The sequence below is a fragment of the Mercenaria mercenaria genome, chromosome 14, assembly GCF_021730395.1.
Source record: "Mercenaria mercenaria strain notata chromosome 14, MADL_Memer_1, whole genome shotgun sequence".
Taxonomy (NCBI): Eukaryota; Metazoa; Mollusca; class Bivalvia; order Venerida; family Veneridae; genus Mercenaria; species Mercenaria mercenaria.
Window position 1 is genome coordinate 53,498,570 of NC_069374.1, and position 27,814 is coordinate 53,526,383.

The 27,814-nt window shown below is 37.0% G+C and overlaps 2 protein-coding genes across 4 annotated transcripts; one reads left to right on the forward strand and one right to left on the reverse strand.

Annotated features, from left to right (window-relative positions):
* Positions 1–281: 281 nt before the first annotated feature.
* LOC123527574 (PCNA-associated factor-like) lies at positions 282–18,015 on the reverse strand. Of its 2 annotated transcripts, XM_045307138.2 has the most exons (5): positions 17,873–18,015; positions 14,652–14,723; positions 6,393–6,543; positions 3,773–3,795; positions 282–3,724 (listed from the first exon to the last, which is right to left on the reverse strand). In XM_045307138.2, the coding sequence occupies exons 1-5, from the start codon at positions 17,919–17,921 to the stop codon at positions 3,657–3,659; spliced, it is 363 nt and encodes a 120-aa protein (XP_045163073.1). In that variant the 5' UTR covers positions 17,922–18,015; the 3' UTR covers positions 282–3,656. The 2 variants fall into 2 exon arrangements, with proteins under 2 accessions (XP_045163073.1, XP_045163071.1); XM_045307136.2 differs by having other exon boundaries at positions 282–3,795; positions 17,873–18,010.
* Positions 18,005–26,522, forward strand: LOC123527573 (uncharacterized). Of its 2 annotated transcripts, none has more exons than XM_045307134.2 (6): positions 18,005–18,307; positions 19,174–19,272; positions 19,935–20,035; positions 21,388–21,504; positions 23,654–23,785; positions 24,873–26,522. In XM_045307134.2, exons 1-6 carry the CDS (start codon positions 18,148–18,150, stop codon positions 25,182–25,184), a joined length of 921 nt encoding a protein of 306 aa, XP_045163069.2. In that variant the 5' UTR covers positions 18,005–18,147; the 3' UTR covers positions 25,185–26,522. The 2 variants fall into 2 exon arrangements, with proteins under 2 accessions (XP_045163069.2, XP_045163070.2); XM_045307135.2 differs by having other exon boundaries at positions 18,005–18,238.
* Positions 26,523–27,814: the final 1,292 nt, after the last annotated feature.

Here is a 27,814-nt window from a genome sequence, read left to right on the forward strand (position 1 = left end):
CTAGGTCAAATGGTTCTCCAGTTATTGACTGGAAATGAAGTGTGCTGGACAGACGGACAGGGCAAAAACACTGTCTCCCCTAGAAACTTTGTTTCCACAGGGTAAGATAGTTATTCATCTTTGTTTTTTTTTAATTGTCTACCTATCATCATGCAATATACATGTAGTTGTATTATAGCAGTATACCCTGAATAGTTTCTCTGAAAGTTCATGTGAGAGAAAAACAGTAGGTGACTGGTCACTAGGTTGTGGTATGTCTTTAAGATAATTAATAAACACAGTCTTTTTTTCTGTGGTTTTAATTTTTAAAAATAGTTATATAAAATGTAAACAATATTAATAATAGCAATTGTAGTGTTATGAATCACCACGATTTCATTCAAATTCATTATCATCTCAGAAAAGAAGCTATATTCACGTTCTGTAACAACAATTTTTCCTGAATTTTACAAAACTATGCAAGAAACAAGTAGCAATTGTCTTTCAATTGAGAACTTTTAAGCCAACTTGATATCAGGACAGGCCTATATCTGCTCACCTGAGAGTTTGGCTGGATGCTTACCGAAGTTTCTTTTTATACGGAGGCAACATTAAGTTTCGTTGCTTTATTAACAAGGAAACCCTACTTCAAATTTTTCTACTTTGCAGATCATTTCTGCCTGAACTGCATTCTTATTTCTCTCTGTCCTTAGACCACTTTTCTCTCCTGTATATATTCTTATGTCTCTTCAAGTCACTGATGAACTTGCAAACATTTTTTATTCTGATGTTTTCTTATATGTCTCTTTAAGGTAACTGTTTTTAATTACAAACAAGAGCTGTCACTAATGGTGACAAATGCCCCCGCAGCGCCTTGACCTTTGACCTGGTGAAACCAAAGTCAACAGGGGTCGTGTTCTCAATAAGTACTATCAGCCTTGTGTAGTTTGAAGGTCCTGGGTGCAGTGGTTCGTGAGTAATGTGCCGTCATGCAAAAAGTTAACGTTGTGACGAATGATCAAACAGACGGACAGTTGAAAACTAATACCCTTCCGGGGGCATAAAAACTACCACACACATTCTACATAGCATTTCTCCTGTTTGTATTTTCAGATGTCTGTTCAGATCACTACTTAAAATTGCTCTCCTGTATGTATTCTTATGTATCTCTTCAGCTCACTGCTAAATATAATTTAACAGATATGATAATTGGTCAGCATTTATTCTTCCGCATTGACTGTACACTATTAAACCTCCTTAGGGCTGATTTAATGTTGGCGGATGAATTACAAATAAATTTAAAGCATTTCTCTCCTGTATGTTTTCTCACATGTCTCTTCAGATTAACAGCTTGAATTGTATATGGTGACTCTCCAGCTTTTTATGGTTGAGGAAGACTCTAGGTGTCCTTTCAGGCATCATACGGCACCTGGGTAAAACCACTAATCTTCCTCAAACAAGTTGCATGGCTTCCTCATATGAAAACATCTATGCCCAAAAGAGGCTCGAACTCACTTGTGTGATGGGCAAGTGATTTGAAGCCAGACAGTGACTGAGCCACGGACAGCCCTGCTTGAACTGCCTGTATTAACACAAAACTCACATAGGTTGGAACACCATTCTTTCATAAATCAGTTTGAGCGGTCTCTTACATGAAAGAATTACACACTTTAAGCATTATGAACCCATGGCAGCCAAGGACTACTGATCCATGGACTAGGAGTTTAACCACTTCACCAAGGAGGCCAAATTACAATTAGGCTGAATTACAAGCATAATCACAAACATCTCATTTAAAGTATTTCTCTCCTGTATGTATTCCCATAAGTCTTTTTTAAAGAGTTCTTGAACAGACATCTGAAGCATTCCTTCACCCCATGCACATATTCTCAGGTGTTTTGAGATCACTACTTTACTTACTTGCATTATCAAAAATATTCTACAGTACAGTACATAAAATTTGTTGAAAATTCAGTATTATTAAATTCAGGAACACTTAAAATATCATTTGTGAAGCCAATGCTGCCATCTCTGTCCAAACATTGTGCAAGCTAACACTTACTGTTACGACAGCTTGGACACAATCAGGGGAGTGTCAGTTCAGATATAGTGGCCAGAACTATCATATTACAGCTACAGTAATGACACCCTTACAAAACATTATAGAGGCAGTACCAAACAGCTAATGTTTTGTAAGCAAACTTTTATCTCAACATGGCCTGTATCTTCTCCAATACTCATTACCACACCAACAAATTTGTTCGGTTCCTGTATAGCTATGACCAACGGATAACAGAAGCCATGTATAAAATTACTACCAAATTTAAAAACCAATTCCCACTGACAAGGGACATCCAATGATCTTAAAAGCTCACCATGAACATAATGTGCTCAGGTTAGCTAAACATTTTGTTCAGTAAATTACATAATAACATCCATCATCTTCTGCAGCTGGGCCCGTATTCATAAAGCTCCTAAGGAGAAAACTTACGAAAATCCTTAACTTTGTAAAATTTCCACAACAATATAGTACCAAAAATTTGTAAACTTTATAAGATTTATTAATAATCTTCATTACTATGCCAGACTATGAGACAATATTGTTAGACATTGCAGATATCTCAATGATTGTCCACTAAATGCTTTGGGACTTTTCCCTAAGTTAGTCCCTTAGGGAAAATTTTCCCCAAGGAGCTTTATGAATATGGGCTCTGGTCTCTAACTACTAGCTTGAAAGAAGAAGCATTACCCTATACTGAGTGATCAATTATCACTGGTCCAACGACAGTAAGTACTAACTGGCAAATGAGGTACAATGCACAGTAATGTTTTTTCTGTTACAGAATACAAATTTATATGGATGTGGCAACATATTTTCTGCATCTTCACTTCCAGAAATGGGCAGCAGTATTGCATATATCCTGGCACTGAAAACAAATCTTAAACCTTAATATTCTCACAGAGTTAGCACTATCAAATCAACAATTCAAACTGTCTCAAGAATTTGTCTTTAACAGGATATTTTGCAAACATTTGTATATCCACAGGACCACTTTTTACAAAAATTTACCTTAACAATTTTTAACACCATTTAACTTTTCACCCAGTCGCTTTAAAGAACTACTTTAAACTTGGATGAGAAATTGCTTCAGTCAGTCATGATTTCTAAACACCAAGAATCTAAATTTGCACAATGACCTACAGTACTATGCTTAAATAGTCAAGTATATAATTAGAAAGAGCGAAAGTAAAGCAGACATACTTCAAAGTGATATAAGCAACGAGATTTGCCTTCTACAGTATATACACATGTCACTTTGTACATTATTCAAAATGAACTCCTTTTATACCAATACTTTAACAGACACACTGCAATTACGTCTCTGCATAATACTCATAAACAATTTTGAATGATAAATGCCGCTGAAACATGACCAAAGATTTGCTGAAACGAGGCAGCAATAAAAGAATTAAATGCGAAAATTTCTGTTCAATCAGCGTCTGCCTATAGCTGTCCTCCACTAGCTGCCACATGAATGGGTGTTACAGGATCTTGTTTATATTATCAACAGCTACATGAACAATTCACTTAACCAGTATTTGTCACTTGGTGTTTCCTTTTTTATGAACATAGCCTGAATAAATCTTAGCAGTTTATACACCAATCCCCTTGTGTATTAGCTGTCTTTACTACTGCCTGCCTCCACATCTTTACTGCTGCCTGCTTCCACATCTTTACTGCTGCCTGCTTCCACATCTTTACTGCTGCATGCTTCTACATCTTTACTGCTGCATGCTTCTACATCTTTACTTGACCTGAAAAATCAACATTACTGAACACTATATTATACTGTACATCACTTAATAGTCCTGATTAACAAGAAATATTGGTAAAACAGATGGATGCTCCCGGAAATACGCATATTTAAAGAACAAAAGTGGAATTTAACAAGAGCTGTCCGTAAGACAGCCAAGCTCGACTATTCGAAATATTGTCCCAGAAGCAGGAAAATATTACCCAAAAAGGTTAAATATCTAAAGAGTTTTAAGTTCAAAAGGGGAAATAATTTGACCAAAATGCATACCAGTTATGGGACTTGCTGCTATCAACTAGTTTTATAACCCCGAAGGCACATGTGAAGTTTCAATTCAATATCTGCATTAGTTTTGGAGATAGAAACTTGCATGTAAAACTTTAACCAGAATTTTCAAAGTCCAAAAGGGGGCATAATTTGCCCAAAATACATGCCAGAGTTATGGGACTTGACCCAGTGAGGTTGGTAATTGATTTAGAAAAAGAAAAAATAAGTTTCAAATCAATATGCCTTTTAGAAATAGCTGTATGTACTTGCACGCAAAACTTTAACCAGAATTTTCTACGTCCAAAAGGGGACATAATTTGGCCAAAATGAAGGTCAGAGTTATGGGACTTGCTGCTATCAACTAGTTTTATAACGCCGAAGACACATGTGAAGTTTCAAATCAATATCTGCATTAGTTTTGGAGATAGTAACTTGCATGTAAAACTTTAACCAAAATTTTCTAAGTCCAAAAGGGGGCATAATTTGCTCAAAATACATGTCAGAGTTATGGGACTTGACCCAGAGAGGTTGGTAATTGACCTAGAAAAAGAAAAAATAAGTTTCAAAGCTATATGCCTTTAATTGATGGCTGTATGTACTTGCATGCAAAAACTTAACCAAGGTGTGACGCCGACGCCGATGCCAGGGTGAGTAGAATAGCTAGACTATTCTTCGAATAGTCGAGCTAAAAACTGGGCACATAGTTTAAAGGACAATATCACTGAAAACTCATTCTAATGGATAATGAAGAAAATATGTACATCTCTTGAGAGTGAAGCGTCTTGTGAATTTTTGCCGAATTCCAGGCAGTGGGTGCTGCGAAATATTCCAGACTATGATGGCGCTATAGAAGCTAAGTCTTGTAAAACACCAACAAAGCTTAAAATGCATGCAAGTAACTGCATCGGCAAGCTTCATTAATACAATCAGCAGTCATTTGGAGAAATACAAATACTTTGTTGCAATGTGCAACTTAATTTGTCACATTTCAACCACTAGCTCTTCTATGAGAAAACAAGAGCACCGCCTTGCGGGTGCTGACGCTCATCTGATTTTTTTTGTGTAATAGAAATATTGTCCTACCCATGATTTTCTAAGTCTAAAAAGGGCCATCATTCTTGCAAAAAGCAGGATAGAGTTATGTTTCTTGATGTTCAGTGTCCACTTATGATGGTGAAAAACTGTTGCAAGTTTTAAAGCAATAGCTTTGATAGTTTATGAGAAAAGTTGACTTAAACATAATACTCAACCAAGAAAATGATTTTCTAAGTCCAAAAGGGGCAATAATTATTGCAAAAAGCAGGATGGAGTTATGTTGCTTGCTGTACAGGGTCAGCTTATGATGGTCAACAAGTGTTGCAAGTTTCAAAGCAATAGCTTTGATAGTTTAAGAGAAAAAGTTGACCTAAACATAAAACTTAACCAAGAAATCTGATATTTTCTAAGTCCAAAAGGGGCCATAAATCTTGCAAAAAGCAGGATGGAGTTATGTTTCTTGCTGTACAGGGTCAACTTATGATGGTGAACAAGTGTTGCAAGTTTTAAAGCAATAGCTTTGATAGTTTAGGATAAAGCTGACCTAAACATAAAACTTAACCAAGAAAACTGATTTTCTAAGTCCAAAAGGGGCAATAAATCTTGCAAAAAGCAAGATGGAGTTATGTTTCTTGATGTACAGGGTCTGCTTATGATGGTGAACAAGTATTTTAAGTTTCAAAGCAATAGCTTTGATAGTTTAGGAGAAAAGTTGACCTAAACATAAAACTTAACCAAGAAATCTGATATTTTCTAAGTACAAAAGGGGCCATAAATCTTGCAAAAAGCAAGATGGAGTTATGTTTCTTGCTGTACAGGGTAAGCTTATGATGGTGAACAAGTATTCCAAGTTTCAAAGCAATAGCTTAGATAGTTTAGGAGAAAAGCTGACCTAAACATAAAACTTAACCAGGCAACGCAGACGCCGACGCCGACACCGACGCCGACGCAGACAACCGCTCAAGTGATGACAATAACTCATCATTTTTTTTCAAAAAATCAGATGAGCTAAAAACAAGAGCTGTCACTAATGGTGACAAATGCCCCCACAGCACCTTGACCTTTGACCTGGTTACTCTGACCTTTGACCTGGTGACCCAAAAGTCAGTAGGGGTGGTGTACTCAATAAGTACTATCAGCATGTGAAGTTTGAATGTCCTGGGTGCAGTGGTTCGCGAGTAAAGTTAACACTGTGACGAACGAACTAACTAACGAACGGACAGTTGAAAACTAATATGCCTCCCTACAGGGGCATATAAAAGAAAAAATCTCACTAAATTGTTGCACGGATCTTACCCTGCTTTACTTGTATCTGACACTGTAGGTTCTGTATTTTCTTTGTCTGATATATCAGGTTGTGTAAAAAATCCTCCAATGCCTTTCTGCCATTCTGGAGTAGGACGTGGGCACACTGGGTTCCCACCTGCATATTTTCCTGCTGCTTTACCTGCACGGAAAAAAATGAAAATGATTTTAAAGATGCTTTGATCTGAACAATTTCTGCTGCAGCTTCATTTGGCTTTGTCGAGTTTTGCAAGTTTCAGATTGCAACATGTACGATTAGCATGCAGTAGCAGCCAGTAATAAAGCTACTGAACAGCAATTAATAAGAATGCAGGGATCACTTTTGGCCGCGATTTCGCGATATTCTCGCATTATTTTGGTGAAAATCGCATAAATTTTGCTCAAATGCACTTAAAAATCGCATCCACATGGCCGTAGATCTTTTGCCGAATATTTAGGAATGGTATCTTTCAAAATGACACGAGATTCTCAATTCAAACCGATAACAAAAGGTGTGATAATCTTTTTACGATCAAATAGCCAGTAATTACCGGCAATTAACGTGTCACTTCCTGTCAATGTTGTTGTTCACAGTTTAATCTCAGTAAAAGATAATTCTCGATCTTTAATTAGTATCATAATTTTTGTGATTTATTAACATTTCTTTCATCAAAATACTTCTAAATTTATATGAAATTACTTTTGTTTGAAAGAAAAATAAACCATTTGATCTTTTTCGGAACGAAACGGCAATCTTGGATTTTAGCGTTGACATTAGCGCGGAGAGTAGTTTCCCTTTACCAAAATGGCGACCATCAGAAACAAAAAAACATGTTTTGAAGTTGGAAAATCATAGATTAGACCTGTGTATAATGTGCACCCACTATTCAGGGGTGGCTCCAGGGGTCAAAAACCTGCGCATTATACATGGGTATCTACGGTAACTGCCAGCTTCTAGTTTTTGTTTAATTGTTGAAATATAACTACATGTACCTAAATGTTCTTTCTCACCAAATGACTAAGTTCAGCAATAACCAAGGAAACATTTTTATTGCATCTTACATACTTTAAATTTCTCAGCTTTACTATTAATCCATTTTATACAGCATTAACTGTTCAAAAAGAAGGAAATAGTTTTACAGAGACACTGATGGTTGGCTGCAATAGGGATCATCTACTTGGCATGTCCAGTCATCACGCTAAGTTTCAACACTCTTGGCCTAGTGGTTCTCAAGTCACTGTTCAGGCTCCTGTGACCTTGACCTTTGATCAAGTGACCCCAAAACAAAAGCTCGTCGAAAACGAAATGCCCCCCTTGATGCATTCAGTAATTGCACAAGGAACAGAAATTATATGCTCACTGTAAACAAAATTTCTACCATTCTGGTTTAATCTGACATTGACCTTTAAGATTACAGAGTGATCTTGGTGCCATCCACTGAGCCATTTTTTTATGTTCCAAATTTCAAGACTAGCTCAAGGTCAAAATCAAGGTCAAATTTCATTTTGGTACAAAACAATGTGTATGTGGTCCAAATTTGAAAGCTGTGGCTTGAGAAATGTCAAAGCAGGTCACTAGATCAATTTCGAGGACAAAGTTCATTTCGGTAGACAGAACTATGCATGTGCTTCAAATTTGGAGGCTGTAGCTTGAGAAATGTGAAAGTAGGTAATAGGTAAAAATCAATGTCAAATTTCAATTCAGAACACAAAAATTGCATGCGGTCCAAATTTGAAGCCTGTAGCTTGAGAAATGTGAAAGTAGGTCACTAGGTCAATCTCAAGATCAAAGTTCATTTCGGTACACAAAACTATGCAGGTGGTTCAAATTTGAAGGCTGTAGCTTGAGAAATGTGAAAGTAGGTCACTAGGTCAAAATCAAGGTCAAATTTTATTTCTGAACACAAAACTAAGCAAGTGGTCCAAATTTGAAGCCTGTACCTTCAGAAATGTGAAAGTAGGTCACTAGGTCAATCTCAAGATCAAAGTTCATTTCAGTACACAAAACTATGCTTGTGGTTCAAATTTGAAGGTTGTAGCTTGAGAAATGTGAAAGTAGGTCACTAGGTCAAAATCAAGGTCAAATTTTATTTTTGAACAAACAAGAGCTGCCTCCATAGGATGACACATGCCCCAATGGCACTTTGAATGAATAGTTATGGCCAATCAGCATGCCCATTCACGCACTGCAGTACGTGAATCACGTACAAAATATCAAATGCACGCATAAAAATCACTTGTTGGGGGTACATGCACGCAGAGATTCGGAACTCCAGTTCAGCTGCCAAATCGCTGTTTATTTCATCGCACACTTGCCAATTGTTTGGTATGGTCTAAAACGCAGATCCGGTCCACGAACGTTATAATTTCGTTTCCATCACCGAATTCTCGGCGTAATTGTCAGCTGTATGGAGGGGTTTGGTAAATGTTTTAGTCGGACGTCACACGGGTCGTGTGCAAAAAAAGAATGGATACGAAACGCAAAAAGGCATTTTAGCTTTAAGAAACTCAGCAAAAGGTTAACAGTATTTTATTTTTTCGATATTTAACTGCAATTTTGATACACATTGCATATCTGTAAAAGTTTGGGCATTTATTATTGATGGACGAATTTTACCAGTCTTCAGTTGACTGTATGTTATTTCGGACGAATCGTGTTTCGTTCACGAAATTGGGAATACACGAATCTTGCTGAAAACATATTTATATTTAGTATAATATAGGGAGGGGTCTTTTGATTCAGAATTTCCTATCTTAACTTTGGAAAAACATTTTACATTTTCTAAAATTATCTCATCTGTTATACCCCACCCACGAGAGTTCTGTATATATATATAAAAAAAAAAACAACGTACTATACAAATTTCAGTAGTTAAATAGAAAATTTTCAGATCTGCGATGTAGTGTACCCCCAAATTTTGAAGTGTACCCCTATTCTGCAAAAGCAGGGGGTACATGTACCCTCAACTTTAAAAATGAGTGGGCATGCTGGCCAATGTTAGAGTTTAAGACCTTTGACCTACGGAGCTGGGTCTTGCGCACGACACGTCGTCTTACTGTGTCACACATTCATGCGTAGTTATTTTAAAATCCATGCATGAATGACAAAGATATGGACCGGACACGCCCATCAATGCACTATCATGAAAAATGACCTTTAACGTCTAAGTGTGACCTTGACTAGACCTTTGACCTATGGAGCTGGGTCTTGCGCACGACACGTCGTCTTACTGTGTCACACATTTATGCGTAGTTATTCTAAAATCCATGCATGAATGACAAAGATATGGACCGGACATGCCCATCAATGCACTATCATGAAAAATGACGTCTAAGTGTGACCTTGACCTTTGAGCTACGGACCTGGGTCTTGCGTGCGACACGTCGTCTTACTGTGGTACACATTCATGCCAAGTTATTTGAAAATCCATCCATGGATGACAAAGATATGGACTGGACACGCCCATCAATGCACTATCCTTTAATGTCTAAGTGTGACCTTGACCTTTGAGGTACGCACCTGGGTCTTGCGCGCAACATGTCGTCTTACTGTGGTACACATTCATGCCAAGTTATTTGAAAATCCATCCATCGATGACAAAGATATGGACCGGACACGAAAATTGCGGACAGACCGACAGACTGACAGACTGACAGACCGTTCAAAAACTATATGCCTCCCTTCAAGGGCATAAAAACTATGCATGTGGTCCAAATTTGAAGCCTGTACCTTCAAAAATGTGAAAGTAGGTCACTAGGTCAATAACAAGGTCAAAGTTTTTTTCAGTACACAAACCTATGCATGTGGTCCAAATTTGAAGGCTGTAGCTACAGAAATGTGAAAGTAGGTCACTAGGTCAAGATCAAGGTCAACTCATGTCAAGGTTCATCTTGCTATTCAAAACTATACATTGTGGTCCCAATTTGAATGATGTAAGTTATGGACATAAAGATTCTAAGTTTTTCCCTATTTAAGTCTATATGAACCATATGACCCCTGGGGCAGGACCATATTTGACCCTAGAGGGATAATTTGAACAAACTCGGTAGAGAACCACTAAATGATGCTACATTACAAAATATCAAAGCCATAGTCTTTGTGGTTTGGACAAGAAGATTTTCAAACTTTTTCCCTATATAAGTCTATGTAAACCATGTGACCCCCAGGGCGGAGCCATATTTGACCCTTGGAGAATAATTTGAACAATCTTAGTAGAAGACCACTAGATGATGTCATATACAAAATATCAAAGCCCTAGGCCCTGTGGTTTTGGACAAGAGGTTTTTCAAAGTTTTTTCCTATATAAGTCTATAAAAACCATGTGACCCCCCAGGGTGGGGCCATATTTGACCCCTGGGAAACAAGGCAGTCTGAAAGACAGCTAAATCCCCCGCCACTGCTATGGATAGTTAACGGGTAAAACCTTGGATTTTAGCTGTGACCTTGACCTTGAACTGACATGGCTGACTCATGAATTCTGCACAACGTCTTGATGAGGTGATCATTTGACCAAAGTTTCACGAAAATCCTTCAAGGGGTTTAGGAGATACAGAGCTGAAACCTTTGACCTTCAGTTGTGACCTTGACCTTGAGTTGACATGGCTGACTCATGAGTTGTTGATGAGGTGATTATTTGACCCAAGTTTGATGAAAATCCTTCAAGGGGTTAAGGAGATACAGAGTGGACACCAAATGGAAGGCTCAAACCTTCAACCCTTAGTTGTGACCTTGACCTTGAGTTGGCATGGCTGACTCATAATTTCTGCACATCGTTCTGATGAGGTAATCATTTGACCCAAGTTTTATAAAATTCCTTCAAGGGGTTTAGGATATATAGAGCGGACACGAAATGGAAGGCTCGAACCTTTGACCTTCAGTTGTGACCTTGACCTTGAGCCAACATGGCTGACTCATAAGGTCTGCACATCGCCTTGATGAGGTGATAGTTTGACCCAAGTTTGATGAAAATCCTTCAAGGGGTTTAGGAGATATAGAGCGGACACAAAATGGAAGGTTCAAACCTTTGACCCTAAGTTGTGACCTTGACCTTGAGCCGGCATGACTGACTCATGAGTTCTGCACATCGTCTTGATGAGGTTATCATTTGACCCAAGTTTTATAAAATTCCTTCAAGGGGTTTAAGAGATAGAGAGCGGACCCAAAATGGAAGGCTCAAACCTTTGACCTTGAGTTGTGACCTTGACCTTGAGCCGGCATGGCTGACTCATGGGTTCTGCACATCGTCTTGATGAGGTGATCATTTGACCCAAGTTTTATAAAATTCCTTCAAGGGGTTTAGGAGATATAGAGCGGACACAAAATGGCAGGCTCAAACCTTTGACCTCGAGTTGTGACCTTGACCTTGAACCGACAAGGCTGACTCATGGGTTCTGCACATCGTCTTGATGAGGTGATCATTTGACCCAAGTTTCATGAAAATCCTTCGAGGGGTTTAGGAGATATGGACCGGACACGATTTTGTTACGGATGGAAGGACGGACTGACGGACGGACGCAGACCATTCCTATAATCCCTCCGCCATGGCGGGGGATTAATAATCTGAACAATCTTAGTAGAGGACCACTAAATTATGCTACATACCAAATATCAAAGCCCTAGGCCCTATGGTTTTGGACAACAAGATCAGAAACTGTTTAACTGTTCCTGGCCAAGGTGACCTTGACCTTTGACCTAATGACCTCAAAATCAATAGGGGTCATCTGCTGGTCATGGCCAACCTAACTATCAATTTTCCTGACACTAGACCAAAGTGTTGTTGAGCTATTGCCTGGAAGCTATTTTACTGTTCCTGGTCACTGTGACCTTGACCTTTGACATACTGACCTCAAAATCAATAGGGGTCATCTGCTGGTCATGACCAACCTCCCTATCAACTTTCGTGACCCTAGGCCTAAGCATTCTTGAGTTTTCATCCGGAAACCGTTTTTCTGTTCAGGGTCACTGTGACCTTGACCTTTAATATATTGACCTCAAAATCAATAGGGGTCATCTGCTGGTCATTACCAACCTCCCTATCAACTTTCATAATCCTAGGCCCAAGAGTTCTTGAGTTATCATCCGGAAACCGTTTTACTATTTAGGGTCACTGTGACCTTGACCTTTGACATACATATCTCAAAATCAATAGGGGTCATCTGCTGGTGATGACCAACCTCCCTATCAACTTTCATGATCCTAGGCCCAAGTGTTCTTGAGTTATCATCCGGAAACGGACTGGTCTACATTCCGACCGACGGACGGACATCTGCAAAACAATATACCCCTCCTTCTTCGAAGGGGGGCATAATAAATAGAGGTCATCTACTCTGCATGTCCAATCATCCTATTAAGTTTTAACATTCTAGGTCAAGTGGCTCTCAAGTTATTTTCCGGAAATGGATTTACATGACCAGGCCCCTGTGACCTTGATCTTTAATAGACTGACCCAAAAATCAATAGGGGTCATCTACTCTGCATGCTCAATCATCCTATGAAGTTTCAACATTCTGGGTCAAGTGGTTCTCAAGTTATTGATCGGAAATTTTCCATGTTCAGGCTCCTGTGACCTTGACCTTTAACAGAGTGACCCTAAAATCGATAGGGGTCATCTACTCTACATGTTTAATCATCCAATGAAGTTTCAACATTCTGGATCAAGAGGTTCTCAAGTTATTGATCGGAAATGGTTATCAATTTTCAGGCCCCTGTGACCTTGACCTTTAACTGAGTGACCCCAAAAACAATAGGGGTCATTTACACTGCATGAACAATCATCCTATGAAGTTTCAACATTCTGCGTCTACAGGTTCTCAAGTTAGTGATCGGAAGCGGTTTTCGATGTTCAGGCCCCTGTGACCTTGACCTTTAACAGAGTGACCCCAAAATCAATAGGGGTCATCTACTCTGCATGACCAATCATCCTATAAAGTTTCAACATTCTGGGTCAAGTGGTTCTCAAGTTACTGACTGGAAATGGTTTTCAATGTTCAGACCCCTGTGACCTTGACCTTTAACAGAGTCACCCCAAAATTAATAGGGGTCATCTACTCTGCATGACCAATCATCCTATGAAGTTTCAACATTCAGGGTCAAGCAGGGCTCCAGATATTTTTTTTATTCTATGAGTATTTACTCATCATAATTCTTGCGAATGAGTAAGATGGTAAAACCTGAAATTGACTAGGAGTAATTTTACTCCTGAAAATTTGTAAATGAGAAAAAAAGGACAGAAATCAGTTTTATAACATATTTATTGGGTGTAACACCCATGAATCTGTTTGCAGTTCAGTTTCAATACAGCATTCAAGTTTTTGCTTCTTTTTCTCCATTGGCTTGCTTTGGCTTCACACTCACTGCCAAATCCAATTGATTATTCAATATAACTTCAACGATGTTTTGGGAATCATTTTTTGTTGGTCTAAAGAATGCGTAGCACGTTTGTTTACTTCATACATTCTTAGAAAGAGACATGATGTTGTTTACTCCAAACCGGAAGTTGGTATTTTAAATCGACACCGCTTTAAAATACACTACCTTACCATCAATGTTAATTCCCAACAATTTGATTTACACACGCATTGAGTGTACAATATACTTTAACCTAGGTTTATAGAGAACAATTCAATCCCTGTGTACGTTAAAATGTGGCAGAATGAATGCCGATCGTGCTCTGTTATGTAAAACATCCAGACAATTCAGATTTTGTTTACGCTAGTAAAAAGTCATTGCATGCGTTTCTATAATTTCATGTTCGTTTTAAGACGCTAAAAAAGTAGCAGACATGCGTATATGCATTATTTCAAAGCGTAATTTACGTTAATACGCATCTTATCTGGAGCCCTGGTCAAGTGGTATTCAAGTTATTGATCGGAAATGGTTTTCAATGTTCAGGCTCCTGTGACCTTAACCTTTGACAGAGTGACAGGGGTCATCTACTCTACATGACCAATCATCCTATGAAGTTTCAACATTCTGGGTAAAGTGGTTCTCAAGTTATTGATCGGAAATGGTTTTCAATGTTCAGGCCCCTGTGACCTTGACCTTTGACGGAGTGACCCCAAAAACAATAGGGGTCGTCTACTCCAGCAGCCCTACAACCCTATTAAGTTTGAAGGTTCTAGATCAAATGGTTCTCCAGTTATTGATCGGAAATGAAGTGTGACGTACGGACGGACAGGGCAAAAACAATACATCTCCCCCCGGGGGGGGGGGGGGGGGGGGGGGAGACATAATTCTGTAAAGATTGAAGTTGTAACTAATACAAGACCTACCAGACGGTGATGCTCCAGCACTGCTTGGTCCGGCTCCACCAAGTGCCTTCCTTGGGGCATTTCCTCCAATTGCTGAAAAAAAAAATCGATGGAACATGGTTAGAGTTTTCATTTTTCAGTAGTTAAAATGCAATTTAACAAGAGCACTGTCTTGCGGGTGCAGACGCTCATCTGTTTTTGTCTCCGAGACTGTATACTAGAAATATTGTCCTACCCATGATATTCTAAGTCCAAAAGAGGCCATAATTCTTTCAAAAAGCAATGTAGAGTAATGGTACTTGCTCTAGAAGATGCAGAGTCAGCTTTCAATGGGGAATAACTGCTCCAAGCCTTGACTGTTAAGAAGAAAACATAGAACTTAACAAAGAAATCCAAATTTTTTTAAGCCCGAAAGGGGCCATAATTCTTGCAAAAAGTAGGATGGAGTTATCTTTCTTGCTGTATGGAGTCAGCTATTGATAGTGAACAAGTGTTTGCAAGTTTTAAAGCAATAGCTTTCATAGTTTAGGAGAAAAGCTGACATAGACATAAAACTTAATCAAGAAATCTGATATTTTCCAAGTCCAAAAGGGGCCTTAGTTCTTACAAAAAGTATGATGGAGTTATATATCTTGCTGTACTGAGTCAGCTACTGTTGGTGAACAAGTGTTGCAAGTTTTAACGCAATAGCTTTGATAGTTAAAGAGAAAAGCTGACTTAAACATAAAACTTAACCAGGCAACGCCAACCAAGTGATGACAATCAGGTCTAGGATTTTTCAATCTATAAACTTACAGATCAAGTATTTGAAAATTGCTTAATTATATTTAGACTCAAAACTGCAGCTTGAAATTAATCTATTTACATATGGTATATATAAATAAAGGTCATTTGCAACTTTTAGTAATTTCTGTTGACTTAGATTTGTTTGAAATTAGCAAAAACTGCGGTTTTGAGAATAAATGTAATTTCATCAGATTTCATACATACAATCTGTAAATTTATAGATAATCCGTAAAGATACCACTTTCTTAGACCTGACAATAAGGCATTTTTTTTTCCATAAAAATCAAATGAGCTTAAAATCGCCAAGTAGAATCGTCACGGAAGGTCACCACAGAGAAACGGTCTTTCCTTTGTTGCATTTACGTGGAGGAGAGATACTGACCTGTGCAAAAATCTGACACATTGCGACTTGCGTACAAATTAGTGTAACTAGTTTCTAAGCTGGGGGTGGTGCTATATATGCAAAAGGGGAGGAAGGTTACAGGTCATAAAATATGACCTTTAACGTCTAAGTGTGACCTTGACCTTTGAGCTACAGACCTGGGTCTTGCGCGCGACACGTCGTCTTACTGTGCCACACATTTATGCATAGTTACTTGAAAATCCATCCACGGATGACAAAGATATGGACTGGACACGCCCATCAATGCACTATCATGAAAAATGACCTTTAACATCTAAGTGTGACTTTGACCTTTGAGCTACGGACCTGGGTCTTGTGCACGACACATCGTCTTACTGTGGTACACATTCATGCAAAGTTATTTGAAAATCCATCCATGGATGACAAAGATATGGACCGGACACGCCCATCAATGCACTATCATGAAAAATGACCTTTCACGTCTAAGTGTGACCTTGACCTTTGAGCTACAGACCTGGGTCTTGCGCGCGACACATCGTCTTACTGTGGTCATGGTTCATACAGAATATCAGAGACAAAATTCAAGTACTTTTCAAGGACTTTTTACAATTTTTCAAGCACTATTTTTTTTCAAAACCACGACCTAATCTGAACAACTTTTATTACGTAATGCAAAAATAAAACAATCATCACTTGTCACACCTTTGAAAATGACATAATTCGATTATTAGATTGATGTGTTCACTATTTTGCTGAGGTTTAACGCTTTTCTTGTGATTTTTTAGCGCACTCCTACTAATGATACCTCAAAATTTTGTCACACGACGTACAAATACACTTCGTTCTGTCTGCTCTATAGGGCTTCAGCCACTGTTTATATTCGTCTTTTGTCTCCCGCTTACTTGAGTAAACATGTTTATTTTTCTTACACATTTTAATTCACTGGAAACACGCGCAAATAGCTAAAAATTGCGAGTTATTATTCCCCGTATTTTTTAAACGGAAGCGGAAACAAGCAAACTGTGATACAGTAGAAATAGCACTCTGTAAATATCGATAAAGTGTGGCCATAGACCACTATAATAGCATACGAGTGACCCGATCCTGCAATTTCATGAATTTATTTTCATTTTCTCCGATTTATTTTAAGCCTTAAATTCTTTCTACAAAGCAAAGTTACGGAAAGAATATTTTCAAGGAGTGAAAGGTCAAATTCAAGGAGTTTTTTTCAAAATTCAAGTACTTTTCCAGGTTTTTTAGGGTTTTTGTCATTTTCAAGGAGTTTTCAAGGACTACCATCGAATTCGAGGACTTTTCAAGGCCTGTGCGAACCCTGTGTGGTACACATTCATGCAAAGTTATTTGAAAATCCATCCATGGACAAAGAGCTATAGTATAAAAATAAATAGATCAGCAACTTGAAAGGCATACAGAGCAAATCTCGCCAACATCCCATGACAATTGAATGAGATCTCGTAATTAAGCGTCTGTTGATCACGATTGATCAAGTCGGCAAATGCTTTTAAATTAAGTTACTTCGGATCGATTGTTTATAATGATAATGGTGCTTTTTTAACGTAATTAGTATTTTCTACACGGGGAAGGAATGAATTTATGATTGGAAGTCTAAGAAATAAACAGTTTTGTTTGAAAAAAGGACTCGATTCGGTTTATTACGCGGCGGGCATACCGCCAATTTTATACTTCAGTAAGGGCCTGTTGATTTGATCACGATTGATCAAGTCGGCAAACGCTTTGAAATAAGATAACGTTGTAACACAAGATTATCCCCAGTTGACATTCTGTGTATTTTTAGTTCTTTGCCATGGATGACAAAGATATGGACCGGACACGAAAATTGCGGACAGACCGACAGACGGTTCAGAAACTATATGCCTCCCTTCGGGGGCATAAAAAATTCTTTCACAAACCTTGTGACATGGGGGTGGGGGTGGGGGGGTAACGTGGAGATTCATGATTAACAAATTTGCCAATCCCTTTTGGCAAGATTTTCTATAAATGATAATCATGCGGAAAAATTTATCATCTGACTTCATTAACAACGTGTTTTTAGACGAAAAACGGAATATACCTTTCCTAGAACCTGAGGAGCACCCAGCGTCAGCTTTTGTTCGCACCATGTTTTTCTTTTTTCTTTCTTTTCCCGCGCTTTTACGGTGTCACCGTTCGAAGTTTTACATCGTAAGAATTAGCAATTGTTTATGTGACGTACACTTCCTGGTAGATAAATGTAAAGGTAAAATGTTGTTTATGTGACGTACACTTCCTCTTCAGACCGTTCGACATGATCTGATGACATTTGTAATCATTCACAAGTTGTAACTGCGAAGAAACGTCTGAAAAATTATGGAGCCACTTAGTGTTATAATATTTGGTGTGATTTTATTGGTGATTTACTTTTTATGGGGACGACCAAATGGACAATCTACAAAGCCAGGTAACCAGGGAAACTTATTTGACCAAACCAAGCTGAAAAATAACTCAATATATCGGATGTATATGGGAGGTGAGACTTGCATATGTGTAGTTTAAAGATGCAAATAAACATGGGAAACTGGATGTTGTGTACCGTTGATACTGGGCATGCATGTGTACTGTAAAGCTCAGATTTGGCTAAGCAGGAGGATACAATCTGATTTTTAAACAAAATAAATATATATAACCATTTTTTTTTTGTTTTGTTTTTTACATATCACCCTGGTTAATAAGGATAGGTATTTTCAAAAAGTTTATATCATGATAGTATAATTATTTAAAGCATAACATGTAGCAGTGTACAATTCGAAGAGGTTATTCACCTGTGGAATGATTACAAGAGAGCCACAATGTGATTTAAACATGCATGGTATACTGTGAAATCATTTTTATTCGTGTAGGACGAATTTTCGCGTATTTTGCGCTAGGACCGATGCGCAAATTTAAGACCGCGCTATTATTTTTTTATTTTATTCTTCATTTCTAAAATTGAAAATGCGCGAATTAAAGCCCGCACGAAACAGTCCTTTTTCACGTTTGCGCGAAATTTCATGCCAGCGAATTCAAATGATTTTACAGTAACTGATTCATATATTTAAAAATTAAAAATAATTAAAACATGGTTCTGATATATATTATTCTTATAATGTCTTTTATGTAAACAAGTTTATGAAATGGGGAAGGACTATTTCACGGCATATGTATGGCCCGAAATATGGATGCTTGAGGTGAAGTAAATGCGTAACCATGCTTCATCAGTGTTGAAATAAGACATATAACAAGAAGCCAAGAAATAACTTGGGAGTGCATATTATGTCTAGTGAGTTGTTCTACACACCTAATAATTGATACAGTGCGTTTGGATAAAGTGTTGTTATGTAATAATATACTTCGCAAGAACCCATTCAGGGAAGATCATTGACAAATTCACTAGCCTGGATGAAGTTACTGAAGCTGTTAGAAAAGCTGGACTGGAATCAAGCAATCTTATCTTTGGTAATTATACAATGCTCAGCCTAATGTCTTTCACACCATTTAAGTTGACAAGTGACACGTATTCGAAACATTCTCCCCCCACCCCACTAACTTGCATTCTACATGTTTATACCTAACTTGAAAGTTTTGAGATTTTTTTCTCTGTTTTCCCTGTTCATTTTAATGCTTTAAGTCAGTTGGCAGTGGAAGCACAAAGCATTGTGGCACAATGGACATGAATAGAATTATAAATGAGTTTTAATTAAACAGTTTGATAGAACTTTTTCTCCACAATTTATTTCTTCTGCACAGGACTTCCATAACTTCTTTTAGAGTCATATAACTCAACATCTTTTTTTAGACAAGTATTACATCCACAACTTCTTTCCTAGTCATATGATCTCAACAACTTATTACTTAAAAACATAACCTCCATATTAACTTCTTGAATCTTTCTTAGACTTTCATCATGATGTCCTCAACTTCTTTCTTAGAAATAGAATGTCTGTTACTTATTTGCTTCTTTTATTATTATGACCTCAGTAACTTCTTTCGTAGAAACATAATGGTAATCCCCATTATACTTTCTTTTGTAGAAATATGAAATCCACACAATTATACACTAAGTCTTGTTTATCAGCTATTTTAACTTGCACTAATTGCATATATTTTGCATTTAACAGGTATAGATTTTACAGCCAGCAATGTACATCAGGGACTAAAGACATATGGAGGTCGATCTTTACATCATCTAGATATACTCAATCCGAACCCGTATCAGAGGGTATGTCACAGTTGCCGTCCTACAATATTTTATTTTCTAAAATTTGGGAAAGTTCTTCAAGCCTTATTGTGTCACATCACAAATTTTGTGTTATTTCTGAAATGCAAATTGTCAAGTTGCAGTGGCACCAATTCTGGACAGATGGTTTGTGATAAATTCTGTTATTAAATTTTAATACCGCTAAGAAAACACAAAAATCATTCCAAACTTTACATTGTTAAAATGATATGCTTAATTTCCTTTGTATGCAAGTTTTGCCTATTTTGAATAATTTTGGATTTAAGTTTATAGCATATGTATCATTTTGACCCATAAATCTCGATTTATTCAGTGAGGTAGCATTTTCCATGGTAAGAGAGACATTCGATCTTTTCATCTGAAAGTCTCATTTTAGGTGATGTTTTAAAAAAGAGCTTTTGTGATAAATGAACTATTTAGATTTTCAGATTTTAATATATAACAGTGAGGTACCAAGCGGATTTAGAAAAAAGACAAAAACTATAAGACATTTCATTGAAATATATAATACATGCAGATGAAATATAGCAGAATGGACATGCAGAATACAATGTTCAACCTGACACAAATCAATGCAAAAATCCTCTGAAAACCGGACTTCTAACTCTGTCTGGACAGGGTACAGTTTTCAGAGTTTTTACTGTACATGGAACATGTACCCAAGCAGCTGAATTTGACTACGTTTTAATAGGGCCGTAGAAGATATGTCAGCTTAACTTTATAGTTATTAATTTGGTAAATTCTGCGCACTTTTTTGCTGCCTTTTCATATTATTTGCCCCTCACCTCTTTTGGTATTAGCTCTGCTCAGGTCTTCACATGAGAAAGCCGTTCATCTGGCAAGTGGGTGGTTCTGCCCAGATGCCTGTCCATGTCTGAAGTAATGTCTGGAAGCACCTGGGGTCTTCCTTCGCCAATTAAGCCAAAATCTCATCATTTGGGCTGAAATATGTCAGTTTGACATAAAACTCAACATTACAAAGAAAATATAATGTTGAATCAACATTTTACTTGCTACTAGCGTTTACTTTGATAAATGAGCCACATCATGAGAAAACCAACATAATGCATTTGCGACCAGCATGGATCCAGACCAGCCTGTGCATCTGCATCACAGTCAGGATCCATGCTGTTCGCTTTCAATGTTATTGCAATTAGAGAAACGGTTAGCGAACAGCATGGATCCTGACCAGACTGCGCAGATGTACAGGCTGGTCTGGATCTACGCTGGTTGCAAATGCACTATGTTGGTTTTCTCATGGCGCAGCTCAAATATATGCACTTTTTATGCTGTCATTATGTGATTGAATTGATTAAAACATGCTCATATTGTAGGTGATCTCAATACTTGGGGAGACACTAGAATCATTTGACGAGGACAACTTAATTCCAGCTTTTGGATTTGGTGATGTGACAACCAAAGATTTTGGCACTTTTCCATTCCTTAGTGAGGTATTCATTAATTTCTCTACAGTGTTTATGTTTCTACAGATTCAAATCAGGTCAGACATTTAATGAAGAAAAAACATTAAGTGAGTGAAATTACTTAATACCTGCTTATGAATCTTATGGAAATTTCTGATGAAATTCTTCTTGTAAAGAGCGAGTCATGTCATTAGACGGTGAATGAGCAGGATCTCGGTATTCCTTTTCAAAATGACACAGAAAAATTGAAAATAAAAAATCATACTTGAGCAATTTATGGACATGGTTTTCTTCATGCAAACACTGAAAAATAAAATGGTTTGCAGCAGAAAAATAAAGGTCAGTCTGACCTTTATTTATCTGCTGCAGAAGACTGACCTTTATTTTTCTGTTGCAAACCATCTTATTTTTCAGTGCAGCTAAACACTCACAGAATCTCCAACATTTTTTAGACAGAACAACATCTTGAATGTGTAAAACCAGCATAGCTTTTCCTCATTTTGTTTCAGACATACTTTTAGCTCAACTATTCGAAGAATAGGGGAGCTATCCTACTCACCCCAGCGTCGGTGTTAGCGTCACACAAATGTTAAAGTTTGAATACCACCCCAAATATTTTCAAAGTCCATTGAAATACATGTATTGCTTTCATATTTTGCATACTTGTTTACCATCATGACCCCAGTCTGTAAAAAGGAGGAGGCAACTCTATCAAGGATTTTGACTGAATTTATTGCCCCTTTTCAGCTTAGAATATGCTTATTGTAATGTTAAAGTTTTACTCATAGCTTATATTATACTATCAAGCACTGAGAATAGTCAAGCGCGCTGTCAACTGACAGCTCTTGTTTATTAGATGTAGATACTTATTTTGGATGCCTTGAATGAAACTTCTCTGAACAAACGTGTTGGAGGACAACCAAGAGGGAAAAAAAAACATTTGTTATACAATGTAGCTGCATTTTTTTACAAGTTCAGAATTTCACTAATTAGTAGATAGGTTAAGATTTAAGGTATTAGATCACTAATAGAGAACCTCCTTTTTGAAGAGTATTCAATTCCTACCATAAACCTACTTTTACTGCAATTCTTTAGGTTCGAGCCCTACTGGGACCAATTTTTTTTCCTTATTTTCCTTTTTTACTACTAAGATTTTACTTCTTTCAAGACTTGTTATTGATGTTTTGTACAAAAATGGAAAAATATGAATCTTATAAGCAATTTCTTGGTGTTCAAAGAGAATTTTCTACTAAAACAGAAGGGGTAGAGTTATAAATCTTTAAAAATATTGAGTTATGCATGGTGAAAGTTTTTATTTTGCTTTCACTCTTAGATTATATATTGTGGAAGAAATTTAGGTAGGTTTTACATCTTCCCTAAGGTTATTTTTAGATGGAGTAAAGCAAAATTCAAAACAGAAACACATCATTCGACCTTATTTTTTCAATGTTGAAGTATGAATTCTGTCTCATTAAATCCGTTTACTTGAGGCACCTTAGAGAAAATGATATTGACATTTTTATATTGTGTTTTATAATTGTTTACCAATAGTTTGATGTTTCTCCTATTGAAATTAATGGTAAAATGAGTTCTCTGCAAACGTTTTGGATAGTGGCTATCACTTTGAAATTTGTCTCGACTTGAGCTTGAGGAGATACCATAAGTTATTCAATTTTTTTTTAAAAACGGCACGGTAAAAGTTGTTTAAAATTTGCAAAATAGTGCAAAACACAGTTACCTTTCAGAATATTCCAAGCAAAGGCCATTTTGTAAACATTACTATTAGTGACCTAATACCTTAAAGATATATACATTATACGCCTAATTGTAGAAAAGCTCCATTTAAAGCGTCTGCCAAGAGTTGTCAAAATAATTAATTCAGGTTGCTTCGGTGCGAACATTAATGTGTGCACATATAAAATTCAGATTCAGACTTTGAAGGTACACATAAAATGTTGAAGGCTAAATTATGAGAAAATTGCACACTTCATAATTTTGACACCTTAGATGAAGAATTTAAGCCTTTACACATGTATGAAATTTCAGTGTGTTTTGTATTTTAATGGAAGTAGCAGCTCATATTTTTAAGTCTGTACGATATAGGTCTGTATCTTTATTTATTCATTCTAATCTATGACGATTTCACAATTATCTATGTATAATGTTACTATTGCAGGGCTATTGTGCGGGGTTCCAGAGTGTACTAAGTGCCTATAACGGTGTTGCTGAACGTGTCAGACTCAGCGGTCCAACTAATTTTGCACCACTTATTAATAAAGCTGTTGATATAGTAAAGAATACCAGAGCAGTAAGATATTTTTATACATTTGGAAAAAAATGGAGGTTTTATGCTTGAATAGAGTAATTGATCATTCATAGCTATTTAATTAACCTTATTCTTTGTACCAGGATACTAATATAAAATAAGGCAGTGCCTCAATCAGGAATCCATCCGACTTCAACTCATCCCATGAGGCAACAACACAACACACAGTAGCGCCCTCTCTTGTTCTTCCTTGTAACTTCATCCCTCATATTGAGTATTGTCGAAGATAATGCTATTTTCAACTTGCCCACAAATATGCGTTTGTATCAGTTGGAATAAAAAGTAACACTGTCCATATATGTACTGATGTGCAAGACGTTGCGGTTCGGACAAGTTATGTGAACGCTTCTTAGGCACAAGGAAAAAGTGTATTCTTCCGAAAAATCCGAAGTCATACGCTCAGTGCACATGCCAGAAGTACACATTTTTCTCATTCGGTAAATCGCTTGTTACTGTAGAGGGATCGACGAAAAATCGTTAGAATTGATTCCCTAATACTTCATACAAGTTTAAGTTGTCAGGCATAGTAAATCTAATGTTGCTTGTTGTAGACAATGCATACTTCTTATCAATTGTATCCCAGTTTTTCCAATGAGATTGACAGCAGCAGAAATTAAAAAATAATCTGTACATAACTTGTTTATAAAACAGTTCTTCCTCTGTCAGTAGAACAAGCACTAACTGCTTTACAAGAAATGTTCAAAATATTTTGATATTTGTGAATTTTGGCTCCAGAAGTTTTCAGTGTATGTAGCCCATTTGGCTTTACAATTGGAGCACGAGACAATATTGTCTGGCCACCACTTTCATCCCAAGGAAAAGCAGATGTTTTTTATGCCAGTCTGACACAAGACATAGTGTATAAAATAAATAATATTTATGTTAGAAAGTTTCTTTTACTTGCAAAGCACAGGTAAAAACTGGTAGAAAATCCAAAAAAACTAGTAATTATTAACTGAAATACGGCTGAAAAATTATTGTAAGCCCAACATCATATCAGTCAATTTTAAGACGTTTTGAATACACATTATTACCTTTGTTTACAATAACTTACTTTTCTTCTTTGCAGTATCATATCCTGGTCATTGTTGCAGATGGTCAGGTGACGTCAGAAAAGGCCACAAAACAAGCCATTGTCCAGGCTTCTTACCATCCTTTATCTATCATTTTGGTTGGCGTCGGTGACGGACCTTGGGACATGATGGAAGAGTTTGACGACGGCCTACCATCAAGAAAATTTGACAATTTCCAGTTTGTTGATTTCAATAAGATAATATCGGAGGCAAGAAATCCTGAGGCAGCATTTGCTCTGTGTGCTTTGATGGAAATACCAGACCAATATAAAAAGATAAAACAATTAGGGTTGCTCAATTTTGACTGATTGGGTATTTTTATTATCACAATTTATTTTTATATTAAAATATTATCAATATCCTGCTAGACCTTATTCCATTATTTTATATGTGTTATAACTTTAATTAAAACACATTCCATTTTAAAGTAAATATACATACGTATGGGCCACTCCCTGATAAAACCTGTATTACTGACAAAACATCAAAATTGCGATAACAACATATTCCTGAAAACCATTCTTTGACCTTTCAACTCTGACAATTTGAAGAAATTATTTTGACTCTTCAAGACTTACTGGTTTTAAGTAAGTCACCAAAGACATTTAGAGACATGACATCAAGAACATTGTTAAAGCAGTATGTTGTTGTCTTACATGGCATGTATATTTAATGTCATTTATGTGACAAATTATGCAGAACGCTAAATAAACATCATGCATTTGAATATTTGGAAACATTTTAGAATGATTCCATGGAAAAATAACTTTACTGTACATTTTTAGCTCAACTTTTCGAAAAGAATGTAGAGCTATTGCACTCATTCCGGTGTCAGCATCACCGTGTGTTAAAGCAGCATGCCTCCAGATTTGGCTAAAAAATAATCTTTCTTTCAAATTGAAGTTTGGTCATATTATGAACATTAGAATATGAATTTTTGTTTCTAAAATATTTCAAAAGTTCCAAATCAAGAAGAAGAAAAAGGGAATCAAACCCCGACCGACGCGGCAATAAAAACATTTTCTCGTCGTCGTAACCAATAGTGCTATAGCTGAAGTAGTGAATAATGACTTCAAAATGTAAATACTTATCATCGGGACAGTTTCCCTGGAGTAAAAGCGTGACAAACACTTTTCAATTTGTATCGTAAAAAGTAGTAAAAACAGCAAATTCTCATGTGTTTCCGTAACATTTAATTACTTTGTTTTAAAGCCTTCTTAAGAAATATAGCATTTATTTCAAGATATCAAAAAAAATTTTGTTGTCAAATGATCTGGAGGCATGCTGCTTTTAAGCTTTTGATAATGTTAAATATCTCTGTTACTATCAAAGCTATTGATGTGAAACTTAAAATAGTTATTTACTATCACAGTCAATACTAGGAGAAACAATTCCCATAACTCTGATTTGAATTTTGTCAAATTTATGCCCCTTTTTAACTTAGAATTGTTTGGATAAAGTCAAATATCTCTGTTACTATCAAAGCTTTTGACTAGAAACTTGAAATAGTTATTTACTATCAGAGTCTATACCAGGAGAAACAATCCCCTAAACTTTGATTTGAAATTTGACAGAGTTATGCCCCTTTTTAATTTGGAATTTTTATGCCCCCGAAGGGAGGCATATAGTTTTTGAACGTGTGTCAGTCTGTCCGCAATTTTCCTGTCCGGTCCATATCTTTGTCATCGATGGATGGATTTTCAAATAACTTGGCATGAATGTGTACCACAGTAAGACGACGTGTCGCGCGCAAGACCCAGGTCCGTAGCTCAAAGGTCAAGGTCACACTTACACATTAAAGGATAGTGCATTGATGGGAGTGTCCGGTCCATATCTTTGTCATCGATGGATGGATTTTCAAATAACTTGGCATGAATGTGTACCACAGTAAGACGACGTGTTGGCCCAAGACCCAGGTCCGTAGCTCAAAGGTCAAGGTCACACTTAGACGTTAAAGGATAGTGCATTGATGGGTGTGTCCGGTCCATATCTTTGTCATCCATGGATGGATTTTGAAATAACTTGGCATGAATGTGTACCACAGTAAGACGACGTGTCGCGCGCAAGACCCAGGTCATAGCTCAAAGGTCAAGGTCACACTTAGACGTTAAAGGATAGTGCATTGATGGGCGTGTCTGGTCCATATCTTTGTCATCCATGGATGGATTTTCAAATAACTTGGCATGAATGTGTACCACAGTAAGACGACGTGTCGCGCACAATACCCAGGTCCGTAGCTCAAAGGTCCTAAACTCTAACATCCGCCATAAGTATTCATTCAAAGTGCCAACGGGGGCATGTGTCATCCTATGGAGACAGCTCTTGTTTAGTTAAAGTTTTATATAACATCCAATATCTCTGTTACAATCAGAGCTTTTGACTTGAAACTTTAAATAGTTATTGACTATCAAAGGCTACACTATAAGAAACAATTCCCATAACTCTGATTAGAATTTTGACAGATTTATGCCCCTTTTACTTGCAAAGCTGTAATTCAGTCAAGCACTGAGAAAAGTCGAGTGTGCTTTTTTACAGCTCTTGTTGGTTTCAGCAAAGGCTTTTTACACTGTGTATGGGTGCTTTGGAAATTCAGTTGCCATAACAGCACAAATAACATGTATTTGTAAAATATAATTGTAGAATTTGATTTGCCATAGATAACTGAATAATTGCAAAAAACTAGTTTCTAGTTTCTGCATGAACATAAGAATAGCAGTGGTTTTCCAGTATTTAAACTATTATTATGCAATAATTATATCATGACACTAATACAGGTTTTCTCGTAGAAAAGATTATGAATACTTTTTTCATTTCTTTCATACTTATTGATATGTATGTAGTCATGCTGTTAAAGGACTGTAGATTTTTAGCTCACCTATCACATAGTGACAAGGTGAACTTTTGTGATCACCCTTCGTCCGTCGTCAGTCCGTGTGTC

What these genes read in the sequence shown, in the direction of transcription:
- LOC123527574 (XM_045307136.2), bottom strand. Translation starts at nt 17,921, where the DNA reads ATGGTGCGAACAAAAGCTGACGCTGGGTGCTCCTCAGGTTCTAGGAAA. An exon ending in CTCCTCAGGTTCTAGGAAAG is followed by an intron (nt 14,724 to 17,872) that starts GTATATTCCGTT and finishes TTTTTTTTTCAG; the next exon opens with CAATTGGAGGAAATGCCCCA. An exon ending in TGCTGGAGCATCACCGTCTG is followed by an intron (nt 6,544 to 14,651) that starts GTAGGTCTTGTA and finishes TTTTCCGTGCAG; the next exon opens with GTAAAGCAGCAGGAAAATAT.
- LOC123527573 (XM_045307134.2), top strand. Translation starts at nt 18,148, where the DNA reads ATGGAGCCACTTAGTGTTATAATATTTGGTGTGATTTTATTGGTGATT. An exon ending in ATCAAGCAATCTTATCTTTG is followed by an intron (nt 19,273 to 19,934) that starts GTAATTATACAA and finishes TGCATTTAACAG; the next exon opens with GTATAGATTTTACAGCCAGC. An exon ending in ATCCGAACCCGTATCAGAGG is followed by an intron (nt 20,036 to 21,387) that starts GTATGTCACAGT and finishes CTCATATTGTAG; the next exon opens with GTGATCTCAATACTTGGGGA.